This window comes from Photinus pyralis, unplaced genomic scaffold, assembly GCF_008802855.1.
Source record: "Photinus pyralis isolate 1611_PpyrPB1 unplaced genomic scaffold, Ppyr1.3 Ppyr1.4_LG1, whole genome shotgun sequence".
NCBI classification, from domain to species: domain Eukaryota; kingdom Metazoa; phylum Arthropoda; class Insecta; order Coleoptera; family Lampyridae; genus Photinus; species Photinus pyralis.
Window position 1 is genome coordinate 47,741,098 of NW_022170249.1, and position 25,963 is coordinate 47,767,060.

The window sequence follows — 25,963 nt, forward strand, 5'->3', positions numbered from 1 at the left end:
CGATAAGGGTTTGAAAAGTGTCGAAGAGAGAAAAACATTAAAGTGATGTCAAACATACGTGAAGACATGTAAGAAACAAAGAGGATGCTAGGAAGGCTTATGGAAAAAAGTGAAAGAGGTTTGAAGTAAGTATGCGGTGAAAGTGAGGGCGAAGGAAAAAAAGTAATGAGGAAGAAAATGAATCTAAAGATGCATAGGCACCTGACTACGCCGGGCCACAGCTGGAAAAATTTTGGATGCAGTGCCAACTCCCTTGGAATTTTCAAAAGCCTATGCATGATGTGAAACAATCGAGAGGTGTGAAGAAAAGTTTCAGGTGATGAGCAGTCATAATGCGTTAAGCAAAGATGAAAAGGGTTGGAGTGGGGGGTGCTTTTAAAAAAACTTACAGGTGCATGGAGACAACTAACGGTTTGGCCTGAAATGGGAAGGGTAGAGTAAGTGTAGAAAAAGTCGCAGTCTTGAAGTGGAGTCAAGCTTAACAGAGCTATTGAAGTGAATGATAATTAATTTGACATATGACACAGGGAGGCCACACTCTATTTACCGCTCAAATGAAACGACACAAACTAGTTAGGCACTTATTTAGTTTTTATTTTTTTAATACAAAAGTTATAACATTAAGCACTTGTTTCAGTCTTCACAAACATTAAAACGTTGTGATTTCAAATTAAGCACATTGTCTGACGCTATATTGCTAATCATCATTCCACCCACCTATGCTACAAAATGTAGCTAGTAAATGCAAATCAAGAAAATGGATACCATTTCAATTGACATTATATTCATAGTCATTCTTATACTTCTTGCTCTTTTCATCCAAATTAGTCATCAGTAACATCAAATTAAGGCATAGTTATTCATTATAAAAATATTACTCTAATGGCCTAATATTTAGTGTTTACAATATTAATAATTAATCATCATTTGCTACCTGTAAAGTACAAAACGCATTAAGTCTAGCATATAATGTGCGTGCATGTGCTTCAGCTTTTACCTTGTTTATTATAGTCTGTCCATATTTCAATGCTTATTATTAATGATACCTCAGTTAGCTTTTTAGAATTCTGAACTGATGTCAAATTAATAATAATAATGAATGTCTTTAATAAGTACCTAGGTTAATTACATAGAAACTGTACAAAGGGCGAGATTCAGTAATGGAATGAAACATACCATGCTCTTCCATCTAACTCATGTGATTCCGTTCATTAACAGAAAATAAAAAAAAAGAAAATAAATAAATAAAAATAATATATCTAGCAAAAACTAAACCTCAAATTAAATTATAAAAATATCATTTATTTTCAAGACATTAGTAAATGAGACTAAATTTAAAGTGATATTTGGAATCGGCTCAAAATTCTGCAAAACTTCGCGTTCTATCTCTCCAAGAATAACCAACAGATACAAATTGTGGGCATTAAAATATGGGCACACGTAGGCTGTACCAGATAGATTTTATATAATTAAAAATAGATTGCAGTATTAAACCATTTTGATTCCATACCAGATTTTGATGTATTTTTTCTGTCAATACCACAATAAATCTTAGATAGGACACCCTGTAGATAAAAATTCTAAAAACAAAGTTGAACATTAATAGTGAATAATTGCACCAGGAGACCATTAATAAAGAGGAAGAACGATTAAAATTACCCGCAAAACAAAGTTCACAATCAACAATACTGAGGTAAATATCAACAAACAAACTTAATATTAACATAATAACACAACACTAGTCACGCAACTAAAATCTACATTGCAACAAAAACTGAGCATTTTAAAATACACTCGGACATTAAAAAGCACGCAATTTATTTGTTCCTCTAAATAAAACATTGTAAGTAGTAGAAATGAATAACAGTGTATATAGTAAAAACATAACCACGGCGTTGTATGTAAAAAAAATGTTTAACTAAAAAGACATTACAAGACCAATCGCTTAACGCCGCACTCGACGCAAAATTTGGCCGTGATGATCGGATATCTCGTACCGCACTCGTGGCAAAATTTCGATACTCGCTGCTGCGACTCGAGCGGCATGGAAGTCGTATCTGAACTACTCGAGGTCGGACTCGCTATTGGGCTTGTTTGCGGCCGATTGTACTCCAGAGGGCTTAGACTGTTCGGTTTCGCTCGAACTTTCGGATTGTTCCTGTTAAGACTATCAATTCTATTAAAATACGTTTCTGTTGTTTTGAGCACCAACCCAATTACGGGTTTTTTAAGTTTCATGGGAGTTTATGTGGTCCTGATACAATTTGAATATGTTATAAGAACAAAATTGTTGTTCTTGTGTTTCTGTCGATCTGATACAACATTTAAAAGAAGTTTGTAAAAGGAGCACATAATACGTGAGATGTCTGCTAACAAATTTTGTAAATTCATTTTGTCAAAACGAAATTTACATTAAGTGAACATAATGCATGAGAAATTACCGTCGACATATATCACATTTTTTAAAGTTTCAGTGGTTCTAAGAGGTAAACACAACTTGAATCAGGATCTTCCTGGGTTTCCGTCATCCTGATACAATATTTAAAAATTTGTATTAGGAGCACATACTTGACGTGTACATTTTATCCCTAGTGTCTTTATGTGGTACTGATGTATGAGTTTCCACAACGAAACACATATCAAGAACACATAACGCCTGAGAAATAAATTTCACACCTTAGGTTTCAGTGACCCTGCAAGCAATAAAAAAAATTCGAATCAAGGGGACATATTAAATGGAACGGTATCTATCACAATTTCATGTGCTTCTTCAGTGAGAGCTAAGAAAAATTTCTACTGGGAGAACATAACACATGAAATGGTATCTGTCCTTTCACTTTCTTGCACTCCTGCCGTTCTAACAGAACAGCTGAAAGAAATTTGTACCAGAAGAACGTTATACGTTAGGTGTATGTCAATACCTTTTACGAAGTAGGATTTTATTTAGTTTGCGCGCACGTCATCAACTCTGTTTTTGGGGAATATTGTAATGCCAACCAACAAAAATTAAAAAAATCATTTTAAACCACATAAACGGTCAGGGGTCTTTTTTGTATTCAGGTTACCTGTCAATCGAAATTGTGGTCGTTTACGTTTACATTGCGACACGTCAAATTGGATAACTGTTTGGTACCGTTTTCATTCTTTTATCGCGTTTTGCTACATTAGTCGATAAAAAATCCGTTAGTTTCATAACGAACAATTATGGAAGTATAACTTCCGTAAGTCTCACTGCAATACTATGCACCAAAAGCTATATAACCCAAAAATGCCATCAGGTTCACCAAGAAAAAGTAAGCAACTTTTCTAATCTTATTCTTTATCTTAAAGGAGAAAGAGAATAGTGGTGGTCAACTTTTACCAGTCGCAGAAGTAAGAGAGGTGAGTGATTCAAGTCGTATACGTAACAAGTTTCATTTCACAGAGAGTTGCGGATGCATTAAATATTACCCTGTGAACAGTGACTTCTATTTCACTAGAAAGTCCGAAAAAAAGACAATGTAAAAAACCCGTTAGCGATGTTGATGGTTTCACACAAGCAGCGATTGGAAACTCCCTCAGAACATGATTCAACCCAGTAAATTAAAACACATGTTGACTGGTTGAATGTAGACAGGCGTTTTTATGTCAATGCTAAGGAAATCAGACGGAACATATATGGCCCCTTTGTGAGGATTTTCGTTTACTAAACGCCGTAACCGCTACCTCTTATACCGGATGTCATTGCCAAAACAGCAAGGCTAGCATATGCTGGTGAAAACGCCAAGTTATCCCTATACAACAGACGTTTTAGATATTGGCGCTTGAGCAGTTCTCAATCAACTCAGTTACAACCACTCGGATTTTACAACCAAGCGTTTCCCAAAACCCAACGTCGTTACTCCGTATATGATCGCGAACTTACAGCACATATCAAGCGATTCAACACTTATTAGAAGAACGATTCATACCGATTAAAAACATCCGATTTGGGCGTTTGCAATAGATACGAAGAGAGAGGGTATAAATACAAGTGCATTCGCGCTCGGGTTTCCACGGGCATCTTAGACGCGGAACCTGAGCTAGTTTGTTTCGCGCATCCAAACCCTGCGTTATCGAGCGAATCGTCTTGGCGATACTTAGAAGACCGAAAATTACGTGGAGAACCAATTACAATCTCCTTGAGCCGTAGTAGTTCCCGAACGAGAATTGAAGCAGCATTTTGAGAACGAAGTATTCGAGAATTTCCCCAACAGAGGACAGTGAGGGCATTCCGTGCCGGTCCGTGCAAAGTCCAGGTGGGAAGCCAATTTCATTACCACATTGAATCAACGAGACGCCACACCTAAACATTATCGGCGGTCCGTGTGTGCTCCACTACATCCAAATTCCGAGGGCGGACCCATACAGCTTCACATTGAAGCACATCGAGAACTTCTAGTGCATATTCTTCTAGTGCAATCAAGGTATTTATAAACAATTACCTTTGTCATAATCACCTCGTTGTAGAATTACTTCCGATCGTAGCTCGCCCCTTTGTAGATCAGACTCATTGTAGCTTATTACTATAAACTACTTAACCATATAAACCATATACCTTACAATATCGTGCCTCCTCCAACCCCCCATTTACTAATGCGTTCTCTTACAATAAAGGCGATATTTTAAGAAAAAAAAAGAACCGTTAACCTTGAATAAAGTTAGTTAACTTTTTATTTAATCCTTCGCCCCTTATCCTTGAGGCCAGAAGAGGGTTATTAACCGACAAGCAGCCGAGGCATATTAATATAACTACATCATAAAAACCACCTCCAATTTTATCAACCAGAAGAAGTAGGAGAAAAGGAAAATTAGTAACATCCGTTACAACTATTTGCACAATAAATCAGTTGTTAGACACGGAACGGCATACGCAAGTTTGAGCACATCTCCCATAAGTTGAGCGATCTGAACTGGCTAGACATGAATAACAGGAGAAAACTACTATTTGCAACACTATGCCATAAGGTGCTTTTATATAAGAAACCAGCGTATCTTTATAACAAAATCCGCTTTCGAACGGACGTTCACAATTTAAATTTAAGATTTAACAAACCGGAAAGTCTCTGACCGTTTACGAAATCCCCATAGTAGAAGTGGAAAAAAACTCACCCTGTATATAAGCAGCAATCTTGAAATTCGTGACCTGATTTTTATTGTTACACAATTTGAAATATTTTGTGGCTTTTCTTTCGCTTTCGTTCTTTGTTAATCTAGTTCGTGGTTTTGTGTGGGCTACGCCAGGGTTTTTGTCCCGAAGAAGGTTTCCCTGACATCGCCTGATTGTGTGCGTAATACATTTTATATGTTCTCGTCTTTTTTTACGTACAAATTTATGAGTTTTTAAATCAATTTCCTTTGTCATTTGTGTATAAAAAGAACCGCCAATGGTTACATACCTGTTCTCTTCCATTGATTGTACAATGCTATGTAAACATACTTAGTGATGACGTCATAATATACCGATGACGTGCGCGGTGCGCGCAAACTAAGGAAAATCCTACTACACCATTGTGTTTGATCCTGATTCAAGATTTTTAAACAGAAATTTTAACCAGGAAGCCATAACCCACGAGAAAGTGTCTTTGTCCTTTTATGTAGTCCTAATTCAAAATTGTCAAAGAGATATTTGATCAGGACACCAGAAAGTGACTGTGCTTCTTAAGCATTTGTGATCCTGATACGAGCAACTATCTCTTTTTAGTTATCCCACATTCAGGAACGTTAGTTAATTAAATCATTTTTTGAACAGGAATATTTGTTTAAATGACTATAATAGTAAATAATTACCTGTTATATGCTGAATCGATGTTGATCTTCGAGACTGGACTGCCTCCACCATTATCCACGTTGGTGGAGACTTCGTGCAGTTCCCGTTCCTTTTTTCGCCGCTGTTTGTCTTTGTCCTTCAAATAGTTTTCTTCGAATTTCTTGAATTCCTCCAGCATTACGTCGTCGACGTCGAAAAGGTCGTCGCCTTTGGCGAAATCGACGCTCGGCAACTGAAATTAAGCCGAAATCAAAATTGACAAAGAAAATTATCTAAAAATACCTCAGTGGACTTGCGAGGTTTTTTCAAAACTTCGACTTGTAGGTCGTCTTTAAAGTTACTCTTAGGTTTGGGCGGTTCCTGAACGGATAGGCTTTTTTTAAACGGTGCAGGCTTTCGTACTTCGGACGTCGGGGCGTTTTTGCTAGAAGAGACGGAAGGTTTACGTACAATTGCCGCCTTTTTCGGTTTAGTCACTTTCGAATTGGTATCTACAGTTTTGGTAACTTTATTGCGTGAGTTGGCCGTCTGGTGCAGTGTTTCGGAAGAGCGAGTCAGGTGGCGAGTTGAAGACGAAATTTTTGTCAAGGGCGCGAGATTATCGTTACTAGAATTGGACGAGGAGTGATGCACAATTAAATGATCGGGAATTGCTAGATTATCGTTCTCGTTTATTAGACGTGGATCGATCGTTGGTGAATCGTCCTGATTGCGCGTTTTGGTCATATCCTCGTTTATTGCGTCGAGTAGATCGTAGCTCTCCAGGTAATTTTGGTTTATAAGACTTTCGATCAGTTCGAAATCGTCGCCGTCTTGGAAATCGGTGGGAGGGTCTATGACGGACGCACGTTTCTTGGATTCGCCATTTTTAAAAAGTTTCTTTCGCGTTGTCTCGGCGGATTTTACAATTTTGTTGTTGTTGTGATTTGCCTCGTTCAATTTCGTTTTGGAACCACTGACGGTGTGTGGACGATTTGCAGATTTGATAGTCTCATGTTTACTAATGAATGGCTGAAAGTCGTCACATTCCAAAAGTTCCATAAGTTGTCGTTCGGCTGTTAGAAATGGGTTGTAGTCGGGATGTGTAACACTGAAACACGTGAAGAGCAAATCAAAGCAATGCCACAAGTACCACTCCGATTTGGATAAGGACAAGGGAAATCCGATACAGGAAAAGGCGTCTTGTAACAGGAAACAATATTTCATATTGACATCACCCATCACCTTCAGAGAAAGTTGTTTTGTTATTCAATTGAATGACGAAACATGTCATTCCTTCCAGGAAAATGCGTCTCAGATTTTACATCAGTTGATCAGCATGTTTCATAAAGATACCATGAAGAATAGAATCAGTTCTAAACCCCATCCCGCAACCATTTACAAATATTTCACAAAACGCAGCACCTATTTTCCGCCTTGAAGTTTACATACTTTCATGACCACCCGGTATCTAGAGGCGATCCGTTACGAAAGGTGTCGTGCCGAAAATATTTATATTAGTTCTAGGAGTTGAAAGTAGAAGATAAAAGTAATTGAGTTAATTTGTAGTTGTGTTTCAGCCGCCGTTACCGTAAACAAAAGCTGTAATTAATTCGCCGTTTGCAACCGTTCCCGTCAACATATTTCAATTATATTTGTTGCGCCCGGAAGAATACGAGGGCGCATTTTAGAATTTCAGCTCATTATTAGCAGGTTTTAGTTTCCAATGGTACCTATATGAAATTAAAACGAGCATTAAAACTGCAAGGCCATGTAGGTTTACGCCGGTATGCGTTTGACAAGACGCTTGACCTGAGAAATTCAAGAGACAATGGGGGTTAATTAGAAGTACGAATTTAGAAATTTCATGTCCTCCATTTAAGTGAATGTAATCATTAATGAGTTGCAGTAAACAACATCCGATTAAGTCGTAAGTGGTTTCATCAGAAGCGCGCTTAATTATTTGAAATTTTGGAATATGTCCCCGATTTTTATGATGACTAGAAGCCCAGAAATTAATTAAGAAAATTTTAATTTTTAGACGTAATTATCCGAACACACTGGGATGGTTGGGAAAACCACCGTTCCGCCCATGAGATGCTATTTGCCTTTTGCATGTTTTTAATGTATGATACTTTGCGTAAATTTATTTTGCATTCCTACAATTTAATTTTTACTTTTACATTACGTCTACCGCACAGCATTTCCAGGTTTTGAACTTTCAACTTCTATCGCTCCGTTTAATTGCAAAGTAAGCTTTATGCTGCTTTCTGTTTCCTTAATTATAAAAGGATATTGTTCCGCTTTCCTGCATTTGATTTCCCGTAGACGCCGCTAATTAATTTGTGTTTTGTGCTTTCATTTCCGCTAGGGCCGTGCGCCGTAATTTTGTTTTAGTTCTTCCGAAGTGACCACCGCTGGCGCTGGAGAGTTCGCTGGAACAGCGGTACGCCATCAAATTTTGTGTGCAGCTCGGGAAGAATGCAACGGAAACTCAACCCTGGATGTACGATCCAAAATCCAAAAACCAGAGCCCTGAGTAGCGCAGCATAATCTTCTCCTAAACCCAAAAAAGCACACATAAGCAAGTCCCGCTTAAAAACAATCCTGACTCTCATCCTTGACGTCCGAGGAATCGTCCATTTTGTGTTTGTACCGCAAGGACAAACTGTCAACGCGGCCTCTAACCTGGGGCTGCTCAAGAGGCTGAAACGCCGGGTCGCGCGCGTCAGGCGCGACATCTTCAAGCGCCACCATGGTTAGGCCTTTGTCGTTACCAGCTACCTGACCCAGAGCAAGACCCCCGTGGTGCCTCAGATCCCTTACAGTCCTCCATGCGATTATTTTTGCTCCCCCAATTGAAACGAGGGCTGAAGGGAAAGCACTGGGAGTCGGTAGAAAACATCAAACCTCACGTTACAAGGATTCTGAAAGGTATCCAGTCGAGGAGTTCCAGAGTGTCTTCCAAGCGTGGCAGAATGGTCTCCGTAGGAGGAGATTATCTTGGAGAATTGTAACCATTTGTACTGATCGGGTCTACAAATCAATGTTGACTAGAAAATGCGCATTAATTTTATAATGCACCTTGCAGTTTCACGCCGTTATCCGTACTAGCAATAGTCCACCAGTACTTTGATCTTTGAGGTTTAAAACTTCCACTATTGCTCGTATTTACGGTGATACTAAACCGGAAATTATCACTTTTAAATAACTTTTTTCGCGTTTGATTTCCAAATACCTATTTTGCTACTGAAAGCGTACAGAAAATTCCGATTGCTTCAGAAGATATGGCAGAAAAAACGAAAGTTGCCGATTTAGTTTTTATTTTTTTCTGATGTTATTTGAACAGATACAATAAAATGAAAAAAGACTGCCTCATTGCAATTTTTTGAGCTCTACAAGACACCGTTGAGAGATTTTCAATACAACGTTTCGTTCCAAAGAAAGCATCATCAACTTTATTTTTTTATATGGCCCGGAAAAAAACGTATACTGTATCGAGTAACGTTTCTTATTACGAATACGACGATGTGCGGTACACAAAAGAAACATAAGTTGGAAACTGTTGGTTTCAACAGAACGGCCTCGCACTATCCCCTATTCGTTAAAGTTTATCATTTCAATGTTAGTTTCTTCTTGTAAATTTAGTTGGTAATTGTTTAATTCATTCTATTTGATGTATTTAGTTTGTATGATAAATTTAAAACCGGTAACTTGGTGAACTTTTAAACGAAATCGGACAAAAATGACTTAGTTTTTCGACAAACAATGTCACGTGCGAGATAAACGATGCAGATGTTTTATCAGTTCTGGCGACGTAGATGGAATTTCGGGTGTCGTCGGGAACACCGATGTTGATTTTATTAGAGGAAGTAGGTTTTTGCGCAAATAGGAAGAATGAAGAGTAAACGGGGCTGTCTCATCATTATTTATTTGACGCCCAACGTGGTACCACAGCAACATTAGGTGCATAAAAAATAAGTACTCTTCAAGTCCTTTCCAATTCTTCAATAAAATATGCGGTGTTCCAAAAAAACAACGTAAGTTTAGTACGCCACTAGTGACCAGAAATACTTTAGAAACAATTTTACTCCTACATTTTTTTTCGATATCTTTTATGGTACAGGCGAGGGTAAAGGAATTATGATCTGAGGGGTCTTAGATGCTACACCCTGTAGATAGGTAATTTTTTAAAAATTTCTGAAATTCAATTTTTGTATAGGTACATGACACCCCTACTAGTTAGAATCCATGTTGATAGTATAACGCGTTACGCCGCAACAAATGGCAAAACAATGGAGAACTCAACAACAACGGCAACACTTCCACTTCCACACACATCTCCAAAGTAGTGGTCCAATTTTAAAATTCTGACCGCTTCGGATTCTATACAAGCCATAAACTATGAGAAACTCGGAAAAGTTGATTTTCCGGTGAAATAGCAAAACTTGAACAAAAACCTGTCAAACAAGCCATTTGTTTGAAATAATGTTATAAAGCACTAACAATGTGCATTAGTGCTTTTAATATGACTAACGCTGCACAAAATAATATCAATTTTTCAGGACCAAAAAGTCCTGTGATGATGCAAGCCACAAAGCACTAATTTTAAGAAGCAATAATAAAGCACTAGTGCAGACCCTCATGGCATAACCTACAAACTTACGGCAACTCGGTGTAGATAAAAACAAAATTCACCTTTTCGGAACAATCTGAGGTAAGCTTACTATACTTGACCGGCTGCTTACGTTTTTATCGTAGGACACCTTTTGGACTGGTACCTTCGATATCAACGGTAACTTTGTTTTTAACAATTCGGCCTCTTCACTTGCGCTACTCCTTGTCAAATTCATTTTTGATAACATATCTCCCACGGGCACAGCATTTGGGTCTAGCTCTAGCAGTCTCCTGCAGTCCCCGATCGATATGGTGAGCAGCTGATCTGTAGCAGATCTGTTCGAGTTATCACCTGGCGCATTCGTGATCACATTAATCAAGGCTAACAGTCTGGGTGAGAGCCTCTTGGTCGCTTTTTCGCTTCTAAAAATCGCAAGTGCACTTCAACTACCTACCCTTAAAATAAGCCTCACCTGCTGCTGTAGATGGCGCTTTCACCTAAATTTAAGCGGTAGCTATCATAGTGTGTAGGTACAATTGTGGTCAAGTTATCGTTAAATTTCCGCCTTTTTTTAGGGATATAATCACTCGTATTTCCCTCTCTGTCTACTGATAGCTCTGTTGTGGCTTTACAGCTGTGATCAGGATTCGACAATTCGGATTCAAAAGTAGGCCATTTCTCTTTCAAACTCTCACATGGAGGATGTGCGTATTCGCGCGTATCGTCGTTAGCTAATTTTAAACTCAAAGTCTCACCGCCCGAGTCCTCACTGCTAATGTTGCACACCGACAAGTCAGACTCAGAGTGGATTTGATCGAGAGGATGTGCGGAGAGTACTTCCTTGAAAGTGGATCGGTCACTTGAGCTCGAAGAAGACTTAGGGCCCTTAGGCTCGATGTCGAGGTCGGTACATTTTTCCTCCCTCCAAAGTTTCTGGGCAGTTTCAACTAAACTATTATCTCGAAAGTATACAGCATCAGTATCCTCCCATTCGACGTTCTTTGTGCAATATTCCAAACTGTCCGCTTCACTACTACGTAAACTCTCAACGCCATCAGCACATTCACTACTTTCAAGGCTCCCCCGGACCTTGCTCATATTTTCTTCGAGTTCAAGGTCACTCTCACTCGAACTGCCATTGGTAGGCCTTCCAACTTGTATCGGTGACTCGCTTTTGTTCACCACCCTAGTTACTAGTTTGTTTGTCGCAACCCTCATTGGCAACTTTGTAAATTGCGGGGTCAAAAATGGTCTAATCAGCGAGTCGTCCTCCCCCTTTGATTTCTTACATAAATTTGGCAACGCGAGCCGCGATTTACGCGCGACCGACTCACTCCATGTGACCAACTCGCGTCTATTAATGGGCTGCACGGTTAAGCCGCCCACAGTGCAATTAACTGCTACAGTATTGACTTTTTGTCGTAGTATTAAAAGTCCGTTCGTCTGATGACTAAAGGGAAAGGAAAGAGGGTTAGTTCAAGGACTGCGGTTGGCATTGAAAGGAGAATGGAGCTAGGATAGATTATACTAAAATGGTAGTAGGCGTCTTCTAAGGCAGACAAAAGTGGAAGTATAGTAATCTTCAGTCTTGCAGTGTTTACTAGTTAAGGCTTGAAATTCGAAGCAAGGGAGTCAAGTTTCTTGACATCTTGTAAACATGAACTGTTTGCTGCTATTTTTTTGCCTTACCTGAGATTCGAACCCAGGACCATTGTACCCAAAGTTATGGCTACTAACTAAACTCGAACGAGCTACTAATCCCGATTACCCCACCAAAATACTCCAATATCTCAAAAAGCAAGTAGATTTGTCAGATAATCAAAAAACAAATGCTGGACAGTAATGGAACGCTTTTTTGTTAAATCACACGCAATTATACTTAGCAATAATGGCTCCTCTTTTAGAGCGAACCGAAACGTTGGACTAACCTAATCATCCCAACTTGAAGGGGAGAAAGTATACGGAATTCCTTCACTGTCTAAGCAGCGTAACATTCGGCCCCAAAATGGGCCACTTTGCCCCCATCTAACGCTGTACACAAAAATCCGACGTTGCCTTCGCCATTCTGTATACATAAAAAAAATGGGAATATTTAAAGAAGTAAAAAAATTCAAGGTACAACTCGAAATAGTTAACGCGAAAGATACCTGTCAGTTGTTGTATAATTTGCAAGGTTTTTTTAATTTCTCTTTTATGCTCTTTCGAATTTTTTTAATTCTATTTAATTTTTTCGAATTTTTGCAAGAATTTTAAGAATTCAAATTCAACAAAATTGTAGAAGGATAGAAAATTGATAAAAATTGTTAAAATGGAAAATTCAGGAAAATTAACAAATAAGAAAGTTGACAAAAATCAAAATTCGTTAACACAACTTTCCAGTTTTGTGCCACACTTTTTTCTTCATTTTTACGAATTTTTCTTTTTCTGAATTATCAGGATTTCAATTTCAATTTTTTTCAAATTTTTTAAGTTTTGAGTCAGTTTTCTGACTTTCGAATTTTTGAAAAACTTAAACTAAACAATTTAATAAAAATTTTTTAATTCATGGAATTATGTAATTTTTTCCAAATATTTGTAAAATTCGCATTCAAAGAAATTCAGAAAAATACGTAAAAGTTCAACAATAAAAATCAAAAATGCAAAAATAAATATATAAAATTTAGAAAATTCAGAAAACTGGAAAAGTTCAAAAAAGTGAAAAAAACATTGTAAATTTTCGTGTAATTTACAGAAATTTATAAATTCTTCTCTCCTATTCCAATATTTGAGTTTCCAAATTTAAAAAAATTTTTGTTGAGAATCCAATTCCAAAAGACTAGAAAATAGATAAAAATTTACACACATTGCGGCAAAAATAATATTTTCCTTGAACTCGAAACTATTGAAAAATTAGATATACATAACAATTCGGAAACGCACGCAAACATTCGCAAATATGAATTAAAAATACAAAAAAATCCATAAAATGAAAAATTCAGGGACATTTTAAAAAATCAAAATTCGTAAAAAAACGAAAATTATGTAGGAAATTCTGAGAAAATATGGAATTTTGAGAAAATAAGAAAACATTCCGAGAAAATTCTGAGGATATCTAGAGAAAATTCTGGGGAAAACTAAAGGAATCTGAGGAAATATAGGAAATTCTGAGGAAATTGTAAAAAGATAAAAGGTTTCTATAGGGAAGTAACGTTATTTTAAATTTGTAAATTTTCGTCAAATTCAATATCAAAAAAATTTAGAAAAGCACGAAAAAAATCCAAAAGGAGAATTGAAAATGTAAATATAGAAATATACATTAATGAGAAAATTCAGAAAAACTAAAAATGGAAAAAATTCAGAAAAACTAAAAACGGAAAAAATCGCACCAACATAAAAAATGTATTAATATTTATAAAATTTAGAAAAATCGTAACCTGTTCCAGTTGTTTTTTTATTTTTCCATTTTCTATGATTTTTCTCTTATCACTATATTAATTCAGAAACGCAAACATTCGAAAATCAGAATTATCAACAAAAACATGTTCAAAATCCATACATTTTGGAAAATTCTGCAAAATTTAGAAATAGAAGAAAATTCCAAAAGAATTGAAAATGCACAAAAATTTACATTAAAAAATTTAAGAAAAATCAAAATTCATGAATAAAGACGAGTTTTTGTATAACTTGCCGGGTTTCATAAAAATTTTGTAAACATTTACTTCTTTTCGGAATTATCAGTTTCACTATTTTTTCGCTTTTTTAAATTTTCAATTCTCCCCTTCGAATTTTGTGTGAAGGTATTGAATTATTATTTTTGAAAAAACTGCTTTTTCACTTTTTCACATTTTTTAAAATTCTTAATTTCGAATGTTTGGTTGAGGTTTTGAGTCGGGTTTTGTGAATTTTCCGAATTTTTGAAAAAATCCTTTTCCCTTAAATTTTATTATTTTATATAGAAAGTTTTTTATGTTGCTATATCCAAAAAGTGTACGCTTTAAGAATATGTAACCAAAACTAGTAGTTTTCATTTTTTTAAATGCCCCCCTCCACCATGCAGAAATACGGCCACTGGCCACAAATTGGTGGCAAACTTTTTATAGTTTCGGATACCATAAAAAATTTCTTTTCAAAAAAATCTGTGTTCCAGACAAAATGTTCACCCTGTATATTGATAAGCAACACACTCTTCTCGTTTGGTGTACACGAAACATTTTGTGAGAGACAGAAAAGACTTCGAACTTAATCACAGAAAGCATGTTTACCAAGTGCTGGATTAAAGACCCATGGAACTGTAACCCCACTCCTCGCACTTCCTAACTAAAGACACAACATACACTAATATTTAATTTAGCTTTACTTTCACTGAAAGCATTTGCATAAGTTTTTATACATGTTGACATGCACATGTGCAGTTTATAGGTCTGTCAGAAGCCTTCCTCCTACAGTTTTCAATATATTTAGTTTGTTCTTTTTGAATTCGGTAGCTTATAGTTCTGGCCCCTAGACCAAGAAACATCTTGAAGATTAATGTGCGCATGCGCAGACTGCGTAATGTCAACTTTCTTATTTATAGAGGTTTTGTTGAAATTTTAACCACAGATGCTTCTACCAAAGGCAAACATATCGCATATAGTCAAAATCAGATCTGAGAATACCATGAGAACCGCAAATAAACAGGTAACAAACGATTGTGTACTAGAAATCGCGAGGAAAGTTTAATCTCATTTCTTTATGTCAGTAATATACCAATTCATAGACATCTACTATGAGCAGCAGCAAGTAAAAAAAATGAATAAATTTTTCGCCAACTTCGAAACCCTTACACCTCTTTCCTTTCTCCTTTCATTTCCAAAAAAAGAAGCCGATAACGCCCAACCACACTCACCTGTTGATTGGATCAACGTGGTCCTCCAAGTTTTTCCGGTTTGCTCTTTCAGTCCTCTTATTTATCTCCGCGCTATCGCCTTGGTTGTAGACCGATGGCTCGTTGGACTTTTTCAAGTTGACGACAGGTTTCGTCTTCTGTACCTTATGGGTGTTGTCCAAATACGTGCAGCTGGTGCTTTTGATGCTGCTGAAAGACTCGGTTCGGCTGCCAAGACCGGGCGAGTATTTCTCCTTGACAACTGCCCGTTTCGATTTCGGAGCGGGAACGCGATACTTGATTCTCGCCTCCAAGCGTTCCTTCGCGAGGAGAACCTGGGCAGGTGACCGATGCACGTAGGTGACATGGTCCTTGCACCACTCCACGTGTCTGTCGTAGGCACGCGGTCCAAACTGCCTGTCGCATGATGGGCAGCGTTCGGTTCCGGGTGCGTCGTGCGAAAGGCTAGTGGAGCTTGCGGAGTGTTTATTCGTCATGCCGACACCCCTCGCCGCCCTTATCGTCTTGACCAGTTCCAGGTGCTTCTCTTTCCACTTCGCCCTCTTGAACGCATCCGCCGCGTAGGGAGTTCCGGTGACCGTCTTTTTCACATGGGACTGATTGAAGGGCGCAAACTCGGTACCCTCGACACGTTGCTTTTGCGAGTCGAAAATCTTACGTTGCTTGGTCGCATTGCGTTCGCAAACTTTTTTGTGTTTTATTAAAGGGGCGGGTAGGAACGTTCTTCCACATATCTCGCAAGGCACTAGTTCACCTTCCAAGTTGATAACTGAAAAAATAAATACTTCAAGTTATCTACGGATAAGATAAAGAGATGTGGGAAAAGGACATATGGTAAACCAAAACACTACCGCGTGGGTATTGCCAGTACATCCCACTCACATACGTTACCTTTGAAGTCGATACGTTTTTTTGGCCAAAAATATGTTGGTGACCAAAAATACACATGGATCACTTCTTGGCCATCGAGCAATCGAATTTGGTCTTTTTGCCAACAAAATTGGAGCATAAGTAACGATTTTGACATCTATTGGGTTCAAACCTTTTGGTCGCCAAAAATACTCAAGCATCACTTCTGGAGTATTGAGTTTGGTCTTTTTGCCAAGAAAATTGGTGCATATAAATAACGACTTTGGGATCTTTTGGGTACAAATATCTTGGTCGCCAAAAATGCACTTGGATCACTTATTGGGTATCGAGCATTCGTTTTTTCCCCCAAGAAAATTCATGAATTAGTAAGATATTAACTGATTTTGGGCAACGAATGCCATTAATTTTTGATAGTAACACATCTGGAACGCATAAGCATAAGCGAAAACCCAAAGTCGAGGTCTAGGGACTGAACTAGGACATAAGCGCTCCACTTTCGTGGGTTGCTGGGAATGTCAAAATTGTTCCTTGAATTTTTAATTTTTTTGTTGTCTCGTCAATTCCCTGAATGTTTGTACGTAATAATCTATTTGGCTTTGGAATCGCAGTGAAGGGTATTAAGGCATGCCAAAAATAAAATCGCATAAGTACAGGGTGTCCCATTTTCGACACTGTAGGATGTCTTTTTGTGTCAAGCGAGGTGTCAAGCTTAAAATGATAAAATCAAAATTTGAAAATATTCGCTCGCTTAAGAGACACTGGGTATAATCAAATTTTTTCTTTGTTAAAAAAGAAGCAAAAAATGTTATTAAAAAAGTTTCTTTATAATTATTGTTTAGTAACCTTCCGTTTTCAAAATACGTATATGGCATCAGGTAAGAGTTACCACACCTAACCTAATTTTTTTAATGGAATACCCTGTATATTTTAATCTACACAGATAGCATAGGCGGAGGTCGGGTGTTCAAACCTAGGGTGAGGTAAGAATTTTTCATATGTGACGATGGGAATTTCCTTAGACTAATTTCGAGCACGTAAGGAAATGTCGTGGAGTTGTTACACGAGTGCGCTAGAAATTGAATGATAAATTGTGATCTTTATTTGTAATTAGAAAATGAAGTTAATTGCCTGTTCAAGCTAATGCCTCGAGTTCTTAAGATAAAGCCCTTAGAGGCAAAATAGGATCAAGGGGTTATGTTTTCAAGCCATTCAATTTACTTTCAAAAACCTTCAAGAATAACCGCTACCACCTATACACGCCATTTGTAAATTACACCAGCGCCTCTAGTGTTAATCTCAATCGTAAATTAGGTTTTTAGGAACGAGGCAGCTTCAGGAGGTGTGGTCCATCCCCCCCGGTTCTAGATTTTCAACCAAAATGAGTCGCGACCTTTAATACTCGCCCTGTAGATTTTGGGAAGGGGCCTTGAACGTGTGGAATACTCCGATCCGATTGTTTTTTTACCACCCACACGTTAGTAAAGGTATTGCATTGGGGTAAAAAATGACACCCTCCATGACACCCCACTTTTTTGATGAAAATACACGTTTTGAAGCACAAGCAATCAGAATCAACCTCGGAATCAACAAAATCTTGATGATGTCCGTCTGTCTGTCGGTCCGTCTGTATTCTCACTTTCGGCTAAACGGCTGAACCGATTGAAACCAAATTTGGTACACATATTCTTAGCTATAATAAAAGGGCAGAATCGCGCATACACAAGTGTGCGGATGGTGTCTGTGCTGGCAAATGTAATGAGTCTTTAGGGCTGAAACTTTATAGGTAGGAGGCAGCTCAGCAAAACACAATAATCCCCTGTAAAGAAAAACTCTCGGAAAAACTTGGATGACCGTATTAGAGCTTAGAATTTTGTGCGTAACAAAACACAAGAAAAATGAAACATATTGTGCACGAAAAAGGTCGAGAAAAACGTTCATTGGACAAAAAACTGATATACCACACACCAATACAAGAAATAAATCAACAACAAAATACAAATCAAACCTCTCAAAGCGTACAATAAAAATCAGGTAGGTACTTAAATGACTCAAATGCAGTTAAACAAATTAATAAAAACAAAACACAAAAGACATATCTACTCGTGTTAAAGTTGATTATCACAAACAGAACCACAGACTAAACAGAAGAAAAGTTAATTAGAGGACCCCCCCTTCTCGTATTGCTAAGACACAAGAGCATGTAAGTCCGCACATTCTTAAAACTGTACAATTGAGAAAACTAAAACTAAAAGGGGGGTCGTCCATTAATCACGTGACACTCGAAGAGGGAGGGGAGGGGGGTTCGAAATAATCACGAAACATCATAAGGGGGTAGAGGGAGTGTAGTGATAATCATTAAAACGCGCAATTTTTAAACCTGCGACGTTAATGTCTGTCGGACATTTTTATCGCAGTCTTTAATTTTACAGAATTAAATTAGAGTATAAGTTCATATACTTACCTGTATTTCACTTTGTATTAAAAAAATACACACGTAATTTTAAGTGAGGGGGGGGGGGGAACCTTAAACCTGATCACGTATCACCAGAGGGAGGGGGGTTTAAAAAATTGTTGAAAACATCACGTGATTAATGGACGACCTCAAAAAAATTTCGAAAAAATTAAAGAATTATTGAGAAACATTTTAAAATATCTATACAAATAATGGAGGAAGGAACTACATAGCTTCAGAGAATCAACATTAAAAAATGTAGAAACATAAAAAAATTAGAAATAATTTAAATAGCTCAAGTGGGTGTACATGAAGATAAAAAAAACAATAAAACATAAGAAGTATTGAAATTCTTATAAACACACAAAAAATCGGTAAATTCATAAAAATTAAACTTCGCAAAAATTCTGGTACATAAACATATTAAAAATTCAAAAAAAATACGTAGTATTTAAAAAAATGTAAAATATTCAGAAAAAGTTAAAAATTGTGGTGAAATTTAGGTATGTACTTATGTGTAACGAATCTAAAATTTTTGAAAATTTAAAAAAAAAGTTGTAACTGCATTTCTGGGTCGGACGAATAAAAAAGGGTCAGAATCATAAAACTTGGTGGGTATTCCTTTTATGTATAAATCCTTCATGTTAAAAATTGTGTGGATGTTGAACTGTGCAATAAAGTAAATTAATTTGAATTCAAAGAGTACATCAACTGTTCATTATAAATAAGTCCAGATGACTGGAATTACAATCAATTTTACATGCTAACAATGAAGAGTAAGGTGTGGATCCCACGCACATTTGATGCATGTTGGTATTTAAACCTAATGTCGAAAAACTGTTATTTTCCTATCAAATTTGACCCCATTTAGCACATAAACAATACCATTTATTTGAAATCAAATGAGTCACTGGATCTACTTCTTAACGCCCTTGTTGATTCCATCACTAGTGACTACAAAGAAATGTCGCACACCTAACAGTACAACAATGAATCATCAATCAATAGAAAGTCATGTATATATTGTAAATAACAATTTACCATATTTGCATACAAATAGTGCTAATTTGAAGTACCACCGAGAATCAATTACCTAACTAATTATGTTAAATAAGTTAGTTGCGCCATAGCAATGTATTACAAACTGGAGAATACTTAAAAATTCTCAATTAAGTATAAGCACCCACTCATCTATTTTTAAGGCTTAATTAACAAATCTATTTATAATGAAGAAGCCACTTTAAAATTAGAATTAAGAATCTCTTCACTTCCTGACTTATTTTAATTGTCTCATTTTTCTTAAACGATGCGGTGCACATATGCTTACAGTCTATCTAACAGACTTGCATATAAAAATTTGGAAAAATCTCCAAGGACATTATGTTACATACATGATACACAAAGCGAATATTAACTACTTACTTATAAAGTTAGCATCCAAATATGTATAACAAGGTCACTATGTATATTGTAAATCGAAAAAAAAGGAAAATTTCAATCTGTGTCGTCCGTTTGAGACTGTAAACACTACAAGTTACTGGAAATACACAATTCATCAATTTGAAGGTGAGCAAGTCTTGCAAATCTATTCGTTATTTTGATTTGACAAACATTACATAAAAGCAGCTATAATTCTGATTGGAAACCTTGCCGTAAGAAGGTGCACATCCTGTTCTACCCACATCACTCCAATTTGGGCTTTTTTACTCCCTCAACATCGCCGGCAAAAATATAACAACTGGAATTAAATCTGCAAGAGACGTCACCGGAGAATTTCTAATGAGGTAGTCGGAAATGTCAGCCGTGATTCTGTGTAGAAATTTAAATTCCAGTCCTTCCACTTTTGAATTTTGTCAATGAGGATTGAATTTTCAAAATGTAATTAGTGACAACAAGTTTTAAACTACCTTAGTTGTTCCGAGTGGTTAAAAGTAGCATGGCACATGTTAGTGAGTGACGTTATGTAATAATTTGGTTATAAATTTTAAATAATTAATATAAGTCGTACTCACGCACCTTCTTCCATAGTTGTTTCGGCCATGATTTTTTCTGATGTTTTGTTTTGTTGCCAAGGTAACGAAACTGTCACTTCGTCAGTGACAGCGCTGCCAACTGCCGATCACCTTTGAAATCAACTTCCGTACGATGTGTTGCCTATACACACTTTTTAAAGCCGATATACAATGAAAAATTTTACTACCCTTATGCAAATTGCGTGCTCATTCCTCAATTCCTGGGCATATTTCAACTAGGGTGTATGAAGTAATAGTTGCGGGGTGCTTTTTAAAATAGCTAAAAATAGGAAACATTAAAAAAATCTTGTGAAGATATAAATATTTATATTTTGATTTTGTAAGCAACAGCGATGACCATCGATTAACTTGAAGATGGTGCTGTTCTCAACACTCTTAGGGTGCATTTCCGTTTAAAAGGGATTTATAAAATTGAGAGAATATTGAATTTTTTAAAAAATTATTTCGGCGTAGGAGGGGTTCTTCAAACAATTTTGCTTTCCTTAATTATTCACATTGATCTGTCATTATACACCGGAAGGTAACGAAACATTATCACAAACAGAACCGCATACTAAACATAAAAAAAAGTCAATTAGAAGGCCCCCTCCCTCTCGTATTGCCAAGACACAGGAGCTGTAGTACACACGAGGTAAGAAAGCAACATGATAGAGCGAAGACCATCGGAACTATACGAGATACTTTTTTCATGGATTAAATGATATATCACACTAATAATATACTTCCACGTAAATACATAAATGCAATAAATAAAAACAATATCAAGGCATATCCGCCTGTAGCTACAGTATAACTAACAAACATGATACAGTAATGGTGCATATAAAACAAGCTTGGAGCACGACATTTCAATAAAAACATATCTGCAAAACGTACATAAATTTAAAAATTAATTGAACTCAAGAACTCCATCCAGCTGCCATGTTGCATCGAAAATTCAAATTAAAAGTCATCAAATACCCATACAATTGTAGTGTAGGCAACGCACAATACACGTATGAGGTATGACACACTTTTCCATATGAATGTATAGCAGAAAGTCGATGCAAAATGGCCGCCGATCTCAACAACCAATCAAAAATTAGACACTCTAAAACTCCACTCTGTCGTATAAGTGACTGTAGTCCAGTGTGCGTCTTAATAATGTAATTTTTCTCACTTCTGCCGACTCTCAGAAACATTCATCATGATGATCGATCTAAAAAAGTCGACTTTCTATGAATTTTAAAGGTAACACCATAGTCTTTGCTATATTTTTGGCGCATTTTTTTAATAATTAAAGAAAATGTGCTATTGTTTGCGTTTTGTCCGTCCGTCAGGACCAACTTCTGCCGTTTCGAACTAGGTCCTAGGGTTCTGGAATTTTTTGCAGTAGGTAGCCTGTACCTTGAAGGTGTGCCAGACGGCCATCAAATTTCGCTGTCTAAAAGGAGGCCCCCCCTACGAATTAGTGATATGCTGTTTTTAAATGTAAAACGTACATACGACAACCAGTTGGTCTCAGATTTTACATGCGCATGCGTTTAATGGCGCCAAGTTAAACTTTATAAAATTGAAACACATGTGCTATCCTTCATGGGGGGGGGGGGGGGAACTAGTTTTATCCTTCATGGTATACTCTAATGAAAGGTCTCAACGAAACGAACGGATTGTCGGGGAAGAGTGTACTCAAAAAGGGTGATTAGACGTCTGCAAGAAATATATCCATTGGTGCTGTCAAAACAAATGGTGTTTCGGTTTTAAAAAACGCACTTTATCTGCACAGGAGTTGTGCACAATTTATACTTGTTTGTAGTTTGTCCACTATTAACCTCTTCTTATAATCAAAAGCAAAACCGCGCCTTCTGTCAGATCTTCGGTCCGCAATCTTTCAGAAAGGTTTATTTTTCAGTCGATATAAGTAGACCTTCTATTAATTTTATAATTCTATTAAACACTGTATAACGTCCTGATGGTGTTAGAAGTTTGGTTCAAAGCTGGCAAATTAGTTGGAAATAATAATATTAATAACGTTTATTATAAACATAATTACTATGTTATATAACCATCGGCTGGTGTATAAAAGGATACGATGTTCGCCAAAATGGCGACCTTCCACTCCTAAAAAAACAATAGTACGAGTACAGACTAATATAAACAAAACAAATCTAAACTAGTTTACGCATATAGTCGCAGAAAGGGTCTTTAATTACATTTGCCGGTTGTAACCGTTGCGGTGGGGATATTCCAATTATCTTTGAAACATCCGAAAGCTCTCTTCGCTTGGAAGAATCGATTGATTATTAATTTAGAAATCTCAACTCGGCCAATTATGTGAGGATAATTACCCGCAGATAATTAATGTGTGTAGTACACTTCCGTTTGACGTGGGTTTGGTGTCAAATGAAGCGCGCTTAATTAATATGAATGTTAAAACTAGTCTTAGGTTTTTATGGAGACCGAAAGCCGAAAAATTAATTCTAGGTTTAATTTTTTAACGCTTTGTTACCAACTCATGGATTATTCCTGTAAAAGGCTTGGTTTAGAGAGGATTTTTTCAGATATTGTCGTGTATTTCCAATGTGGCCAATTTTGCATTTTTACCGATTAGTCCGTATTTAAAAGAATTTCGCTTTCAGTTACCAAAGCGTTTGATATTTTTATTTCAATTATAAAGGGGGTTGATTTTCTTTTGTTTTGTTAGACCGTAGTTAATAATTCGTGTTTTTCTTGTTCTAGAGCTCATTTGTCAGTAACCGACCGTCCATTTCTCAGTCTGATTACCTGAGGAGTCAGAGACCGTTCCGAAGCCGCCGACCTTGGCCAAAAGCAGGGTTTGCCAATCTTCTGGTTCTCGAATTACCGTACCGCCTCGTCCACCGTTTATTTAATACATTCACATTTTCATATAAATTGTATTTTCATTTGTCTTAACTCTTAAATTTATTTTTTTAAATGCCATTTACTTTTAAAGCAACCGTTTGTGCTCACATTTTCCGAAAAAGTTCGTCGCCATTTTGAACATTTTAAATTACCAATCGCATCTACGTCGACATGGATATTAATTATATTCATTTAGATAATTTATCTCCAAAATTTAAAACTTTGTGTCCCTCACTCACTCGCCTTGGCCTTTTTCAGCTCGTCCTCGTCCCAGCTGCCTTACTCATAGTTTTCCAGTTCTAGTGTCACGATTGTAGGGGTAATAGTACAAGATCCCACATAAGGTCAACCTTAACTAATCTGTTTTCCGAGTGAAATACATTTTTTTAGCAAACGTACACATTGTTAATGGGTTGCCTAAAAAATGTCCAGACTACCCTTAATTAATTTTTCTGTCTGTTTCTATCACATGAAGAGAGCACATGCGCAATCTCTTACATTCGATTAGCTGTTTTTTTAGTGACTCCTGTTCTTTCTTCTGAGCACCTTCCACGGTTTGTGCACCTATAACCAGATAGAAGTAGAAACATGAAAGCTTCCCAAAATCTAAACCGACAGTACCTATAATAAATAGAGTAAGCTCCAAATATTAATATACAAAAAGGATCTGTAAAAAATAGAACCAGAGGTATCTGATATAACAAAACTTCATAACTCATGGAGTAGAGGCAGAGATATGATTGAATTGACTCCAGGTTTAATTATTTGTATTTTAATTCTGTATTTGTCTAAACCTTGAATCTACCTTGAGGATAAGGGTTTCTTATCTTGTTTTATTTTAAGTAACATACACATAATTATTTCTGGTTAGTTATATAAATATATCCAAAATTTGTATCCATATGTAGCCGCTATTATTCTTGTTAGTGTATCCCTGTTTTTGTATACCAATAAGTAGCTATGAAAATCTATTTACTATTTAATGGGTCTGGACGGTGACACCAATTAGGTTTCTTTTTTTGCAGAAACGACTCGATGCCCTCTTGTGTGTCTCTCAAAGACAAGGTGTCGATCATTTCCTGTTCACCCAATTTAAATGCCTCCTTAATCGGCAAATCCACCTGCCTATAATAGAATCTTTTACCATTCATAATAATTGCGCGACTTTTTGACATGATGCTTTGACAAATGTGGTCGACCTCCTTGTCTATATCTTCCTCTTTGCACACTTTAAAAACCAGCCCGTTGTCCTTTGCTTCGTTTGCTGTTAAAGGTAACCCTGTAAGCAGCATGTGACGTGTAACCATAGGGTGTACACAGCGTGCAATTGCAACACCCGGTGTCGAACAGAAAATTCCAACATTTGCTCTGCAATAAGTTCTAAAATATTCAGCCTAAATACAAATCCATTACCCAGGTGTAGCAAATTTGCAATTCGGTGTGCACACTGCAATATCGCACTGCGCAACTAACTGACAACCGGCCGCAAACGCCCCCGCTTTCACCTTTCCAACAACAGGCACGGGACAATCAATTATGGCAAACATCACCTTAGATGCTAAGTGAAAAATTTCATTGTGTACCTCAAGATTATTTTTCGTAGTCTGCAAGAACGGCGATTAACTATACAATATCGATTAACTGATCGTACCATTTCATTCAGATTATGACCGGCCGAAAAAAGTGGACCTTCCGAATCTAAAACAATCACCCGCAAATCGTTATTCTCCCAATCGGCCGATAAATGTTTCAAAAGCTCCCGTTCCATTGGAATTGAAAGCGTGTTTCTGTTAACAACTCAAAGATTAAAAAATGAATTCAAACATTTTCGTACCGTGTTTCGGGGCTAGCCAATGTAATCGTTTTGATTCCATTATTAAACGTCACCTTTGTTAGAGCCTTTGTCGACATAAATCTGTGCAGATTGCCATACTAAAAAATTGCAAGTGCAACAAATTGAAGAGAGAAGAGTGGGTCTTACTCCTGCTTTTTGTAGTATCGATTTTGCAAAGAAATTCATCGTACTTGAGTCGGTTACTTCACTAAACCATCAATAAATGAACATTTAAAATGGAAATTATTTAATGATTAAAATAAAATGTATGTTGTACATCAGATGGATAGTAAAGATAAAATTTATGGCCATTACGTTAAAAGGTTAAAAAATATTATTATGAACAGCTAATGCAACAGGTGAATCATGAGTGTATTTTGAGTTGCATAAGTTTAACTGCCACAATCAGCGGCGGGTTCTTTGAGGGGATACTCAGTAGCGGCGGCATACTTGTCACAAAATTCCTTTTTAATAATTAACGGTAAATTTACACATTTATTTAGTCTTTTTTCTAACTAGGGGGACCAAATATGAAGGCATGGTTTACACTGAAAGTTTCACTAGAACTAGAACTAAATTGTTGTGCATTAATGTACTAGTAGATTCATTTTATACTGTTATGTATGGTGGGTTGCGAGATGTGCTTTTATTTTCGTTTCGCCT

General features: G+C 36.8%; 3 protein-coding genes across 5 annotated transcripts in view; 1 reads left to right on the plus strand and 2 right to left on the minus strand.

The window, feature by feature from the left end:
• LOC116161973 overlaps positions 1-25,963 on the plus strand; it is a 35,561-nt gene that overhangs the window by 4,734 nt on the left and 4,864 nt on the right. Inside the window, exons 2-3 of the mRNA XM_031475488.1 lie at positions 3,331-3,381; positions 3,425-4,445. The gene's annotated coding sequence lies outside the window, so the exon portion shown is untranslated. The remainder of the gene's footprint in view (positions 1-3,330; positions 3,382-3,424; positions 4,446-25,963) is intronic.
• Positions 570-20,670, minus strand: LOC116158647 (zinc finger C2HC domain-containing protein 1A-like). 3 transcript variants are annotated; one of them, XM_031471469.1, is made up of 5 exons: positions 20,588-20,670; positions 15,250-16,018; positions 6,071-6,212; positions 5,809-6,020; positions 570-2,167 (listed from the first exon to the last, which is right to left on the minus strand). In XM_031471469.1, exons 1-5 carry the CDS (start codon positions 20,610-20,612, stop codon positions 1,930-1,932), a joined length of 1,386 nt encoding a protein of 461 aa, XP_031327329.1. In that variant the 5' UTR covers positions 20,613-20,670; the 3' UTR covers positions 570-1,929. The 3 variants fall into 3 exon arrangements, with proteins under 3 accessions (XP_031327329.1, XP_031327327.1, XP_031327328.1); XM_031471467.1 differs by having other exon boundaries at positions 6,071-6,878; XM_031471468.1 differs by lacking the exons at positions 15,250-16,018; positions 20,588-20,670 and adding exons at positions 10,466-10,807; positions 10,858-12,584.
• On the minus strand, positions 24,267-25,620 carry LOC116158650 (enoyl-CoA hydratase domain-containing protein 3, mitochondrial-like). The gene is made up of 5 exons (XM_031471475.1): positions 25,448-25,620; positions 25,301-25,398; positions 25,118-25,253; positions 24,880-25,070; positions 24,267-24,834 (listed from the first exon to the last, which is right to left on the minus strand). Exons 1-5 carry the CDS (start codon positions 25,484-25,486, stop codon positions 24,435-24,437), a joined length of 864 nt encoding a protein of 287 aa, XP_031327335.1. The 5' UTR covers positions 25,487-25,620; the 3' UTR covers positions 24,267-24,434.

Excerpts from the sequence above, each read along its gene's own strand:
- LOC116158647 (XM_031471467.1), bottom strand. The coding sequence starts at position 20,612 with ATGGCCGAAACAACTATGGAAGAAG. Across the intron at positions 6,879-15,249 it reads CACGTTGATCCAATCAACAG|TGTTACACATCCCGACTACA; the intron begins GTGAGTGTGGTT and ends CACGTGTTTCAG. Across the intron at positions 2,168-5,808 it reads ATCGATTCAGCATATAACAG|TCTTAACAGGAACAATCCGA; the intron begins GTAATTATTTAC and ends TAGAATTGATAG.
- LOC116158650 (XM_031471475.1), bottom strand. The coding sequence starts at position 25,486 with ATGAATTTCTTTGCAAAATCGATACTACAAAAAGCAGGA. Across the intron at positions 25,254-25,300 it reads TTGGCTAGCCCCGAAACACG|AAACACGCTTTCAATTCCAA; the intron begins GTACGAAAATGT and ends AGTTGTTAACAG. Across the intron at positions 25,071-25,117 it reads GTCATAATCTGAATGAAATG|ACTACGAAAAATAATCTTGA; the intron begins GTACGATCAGTT and ends CCGTTCTTGCAG.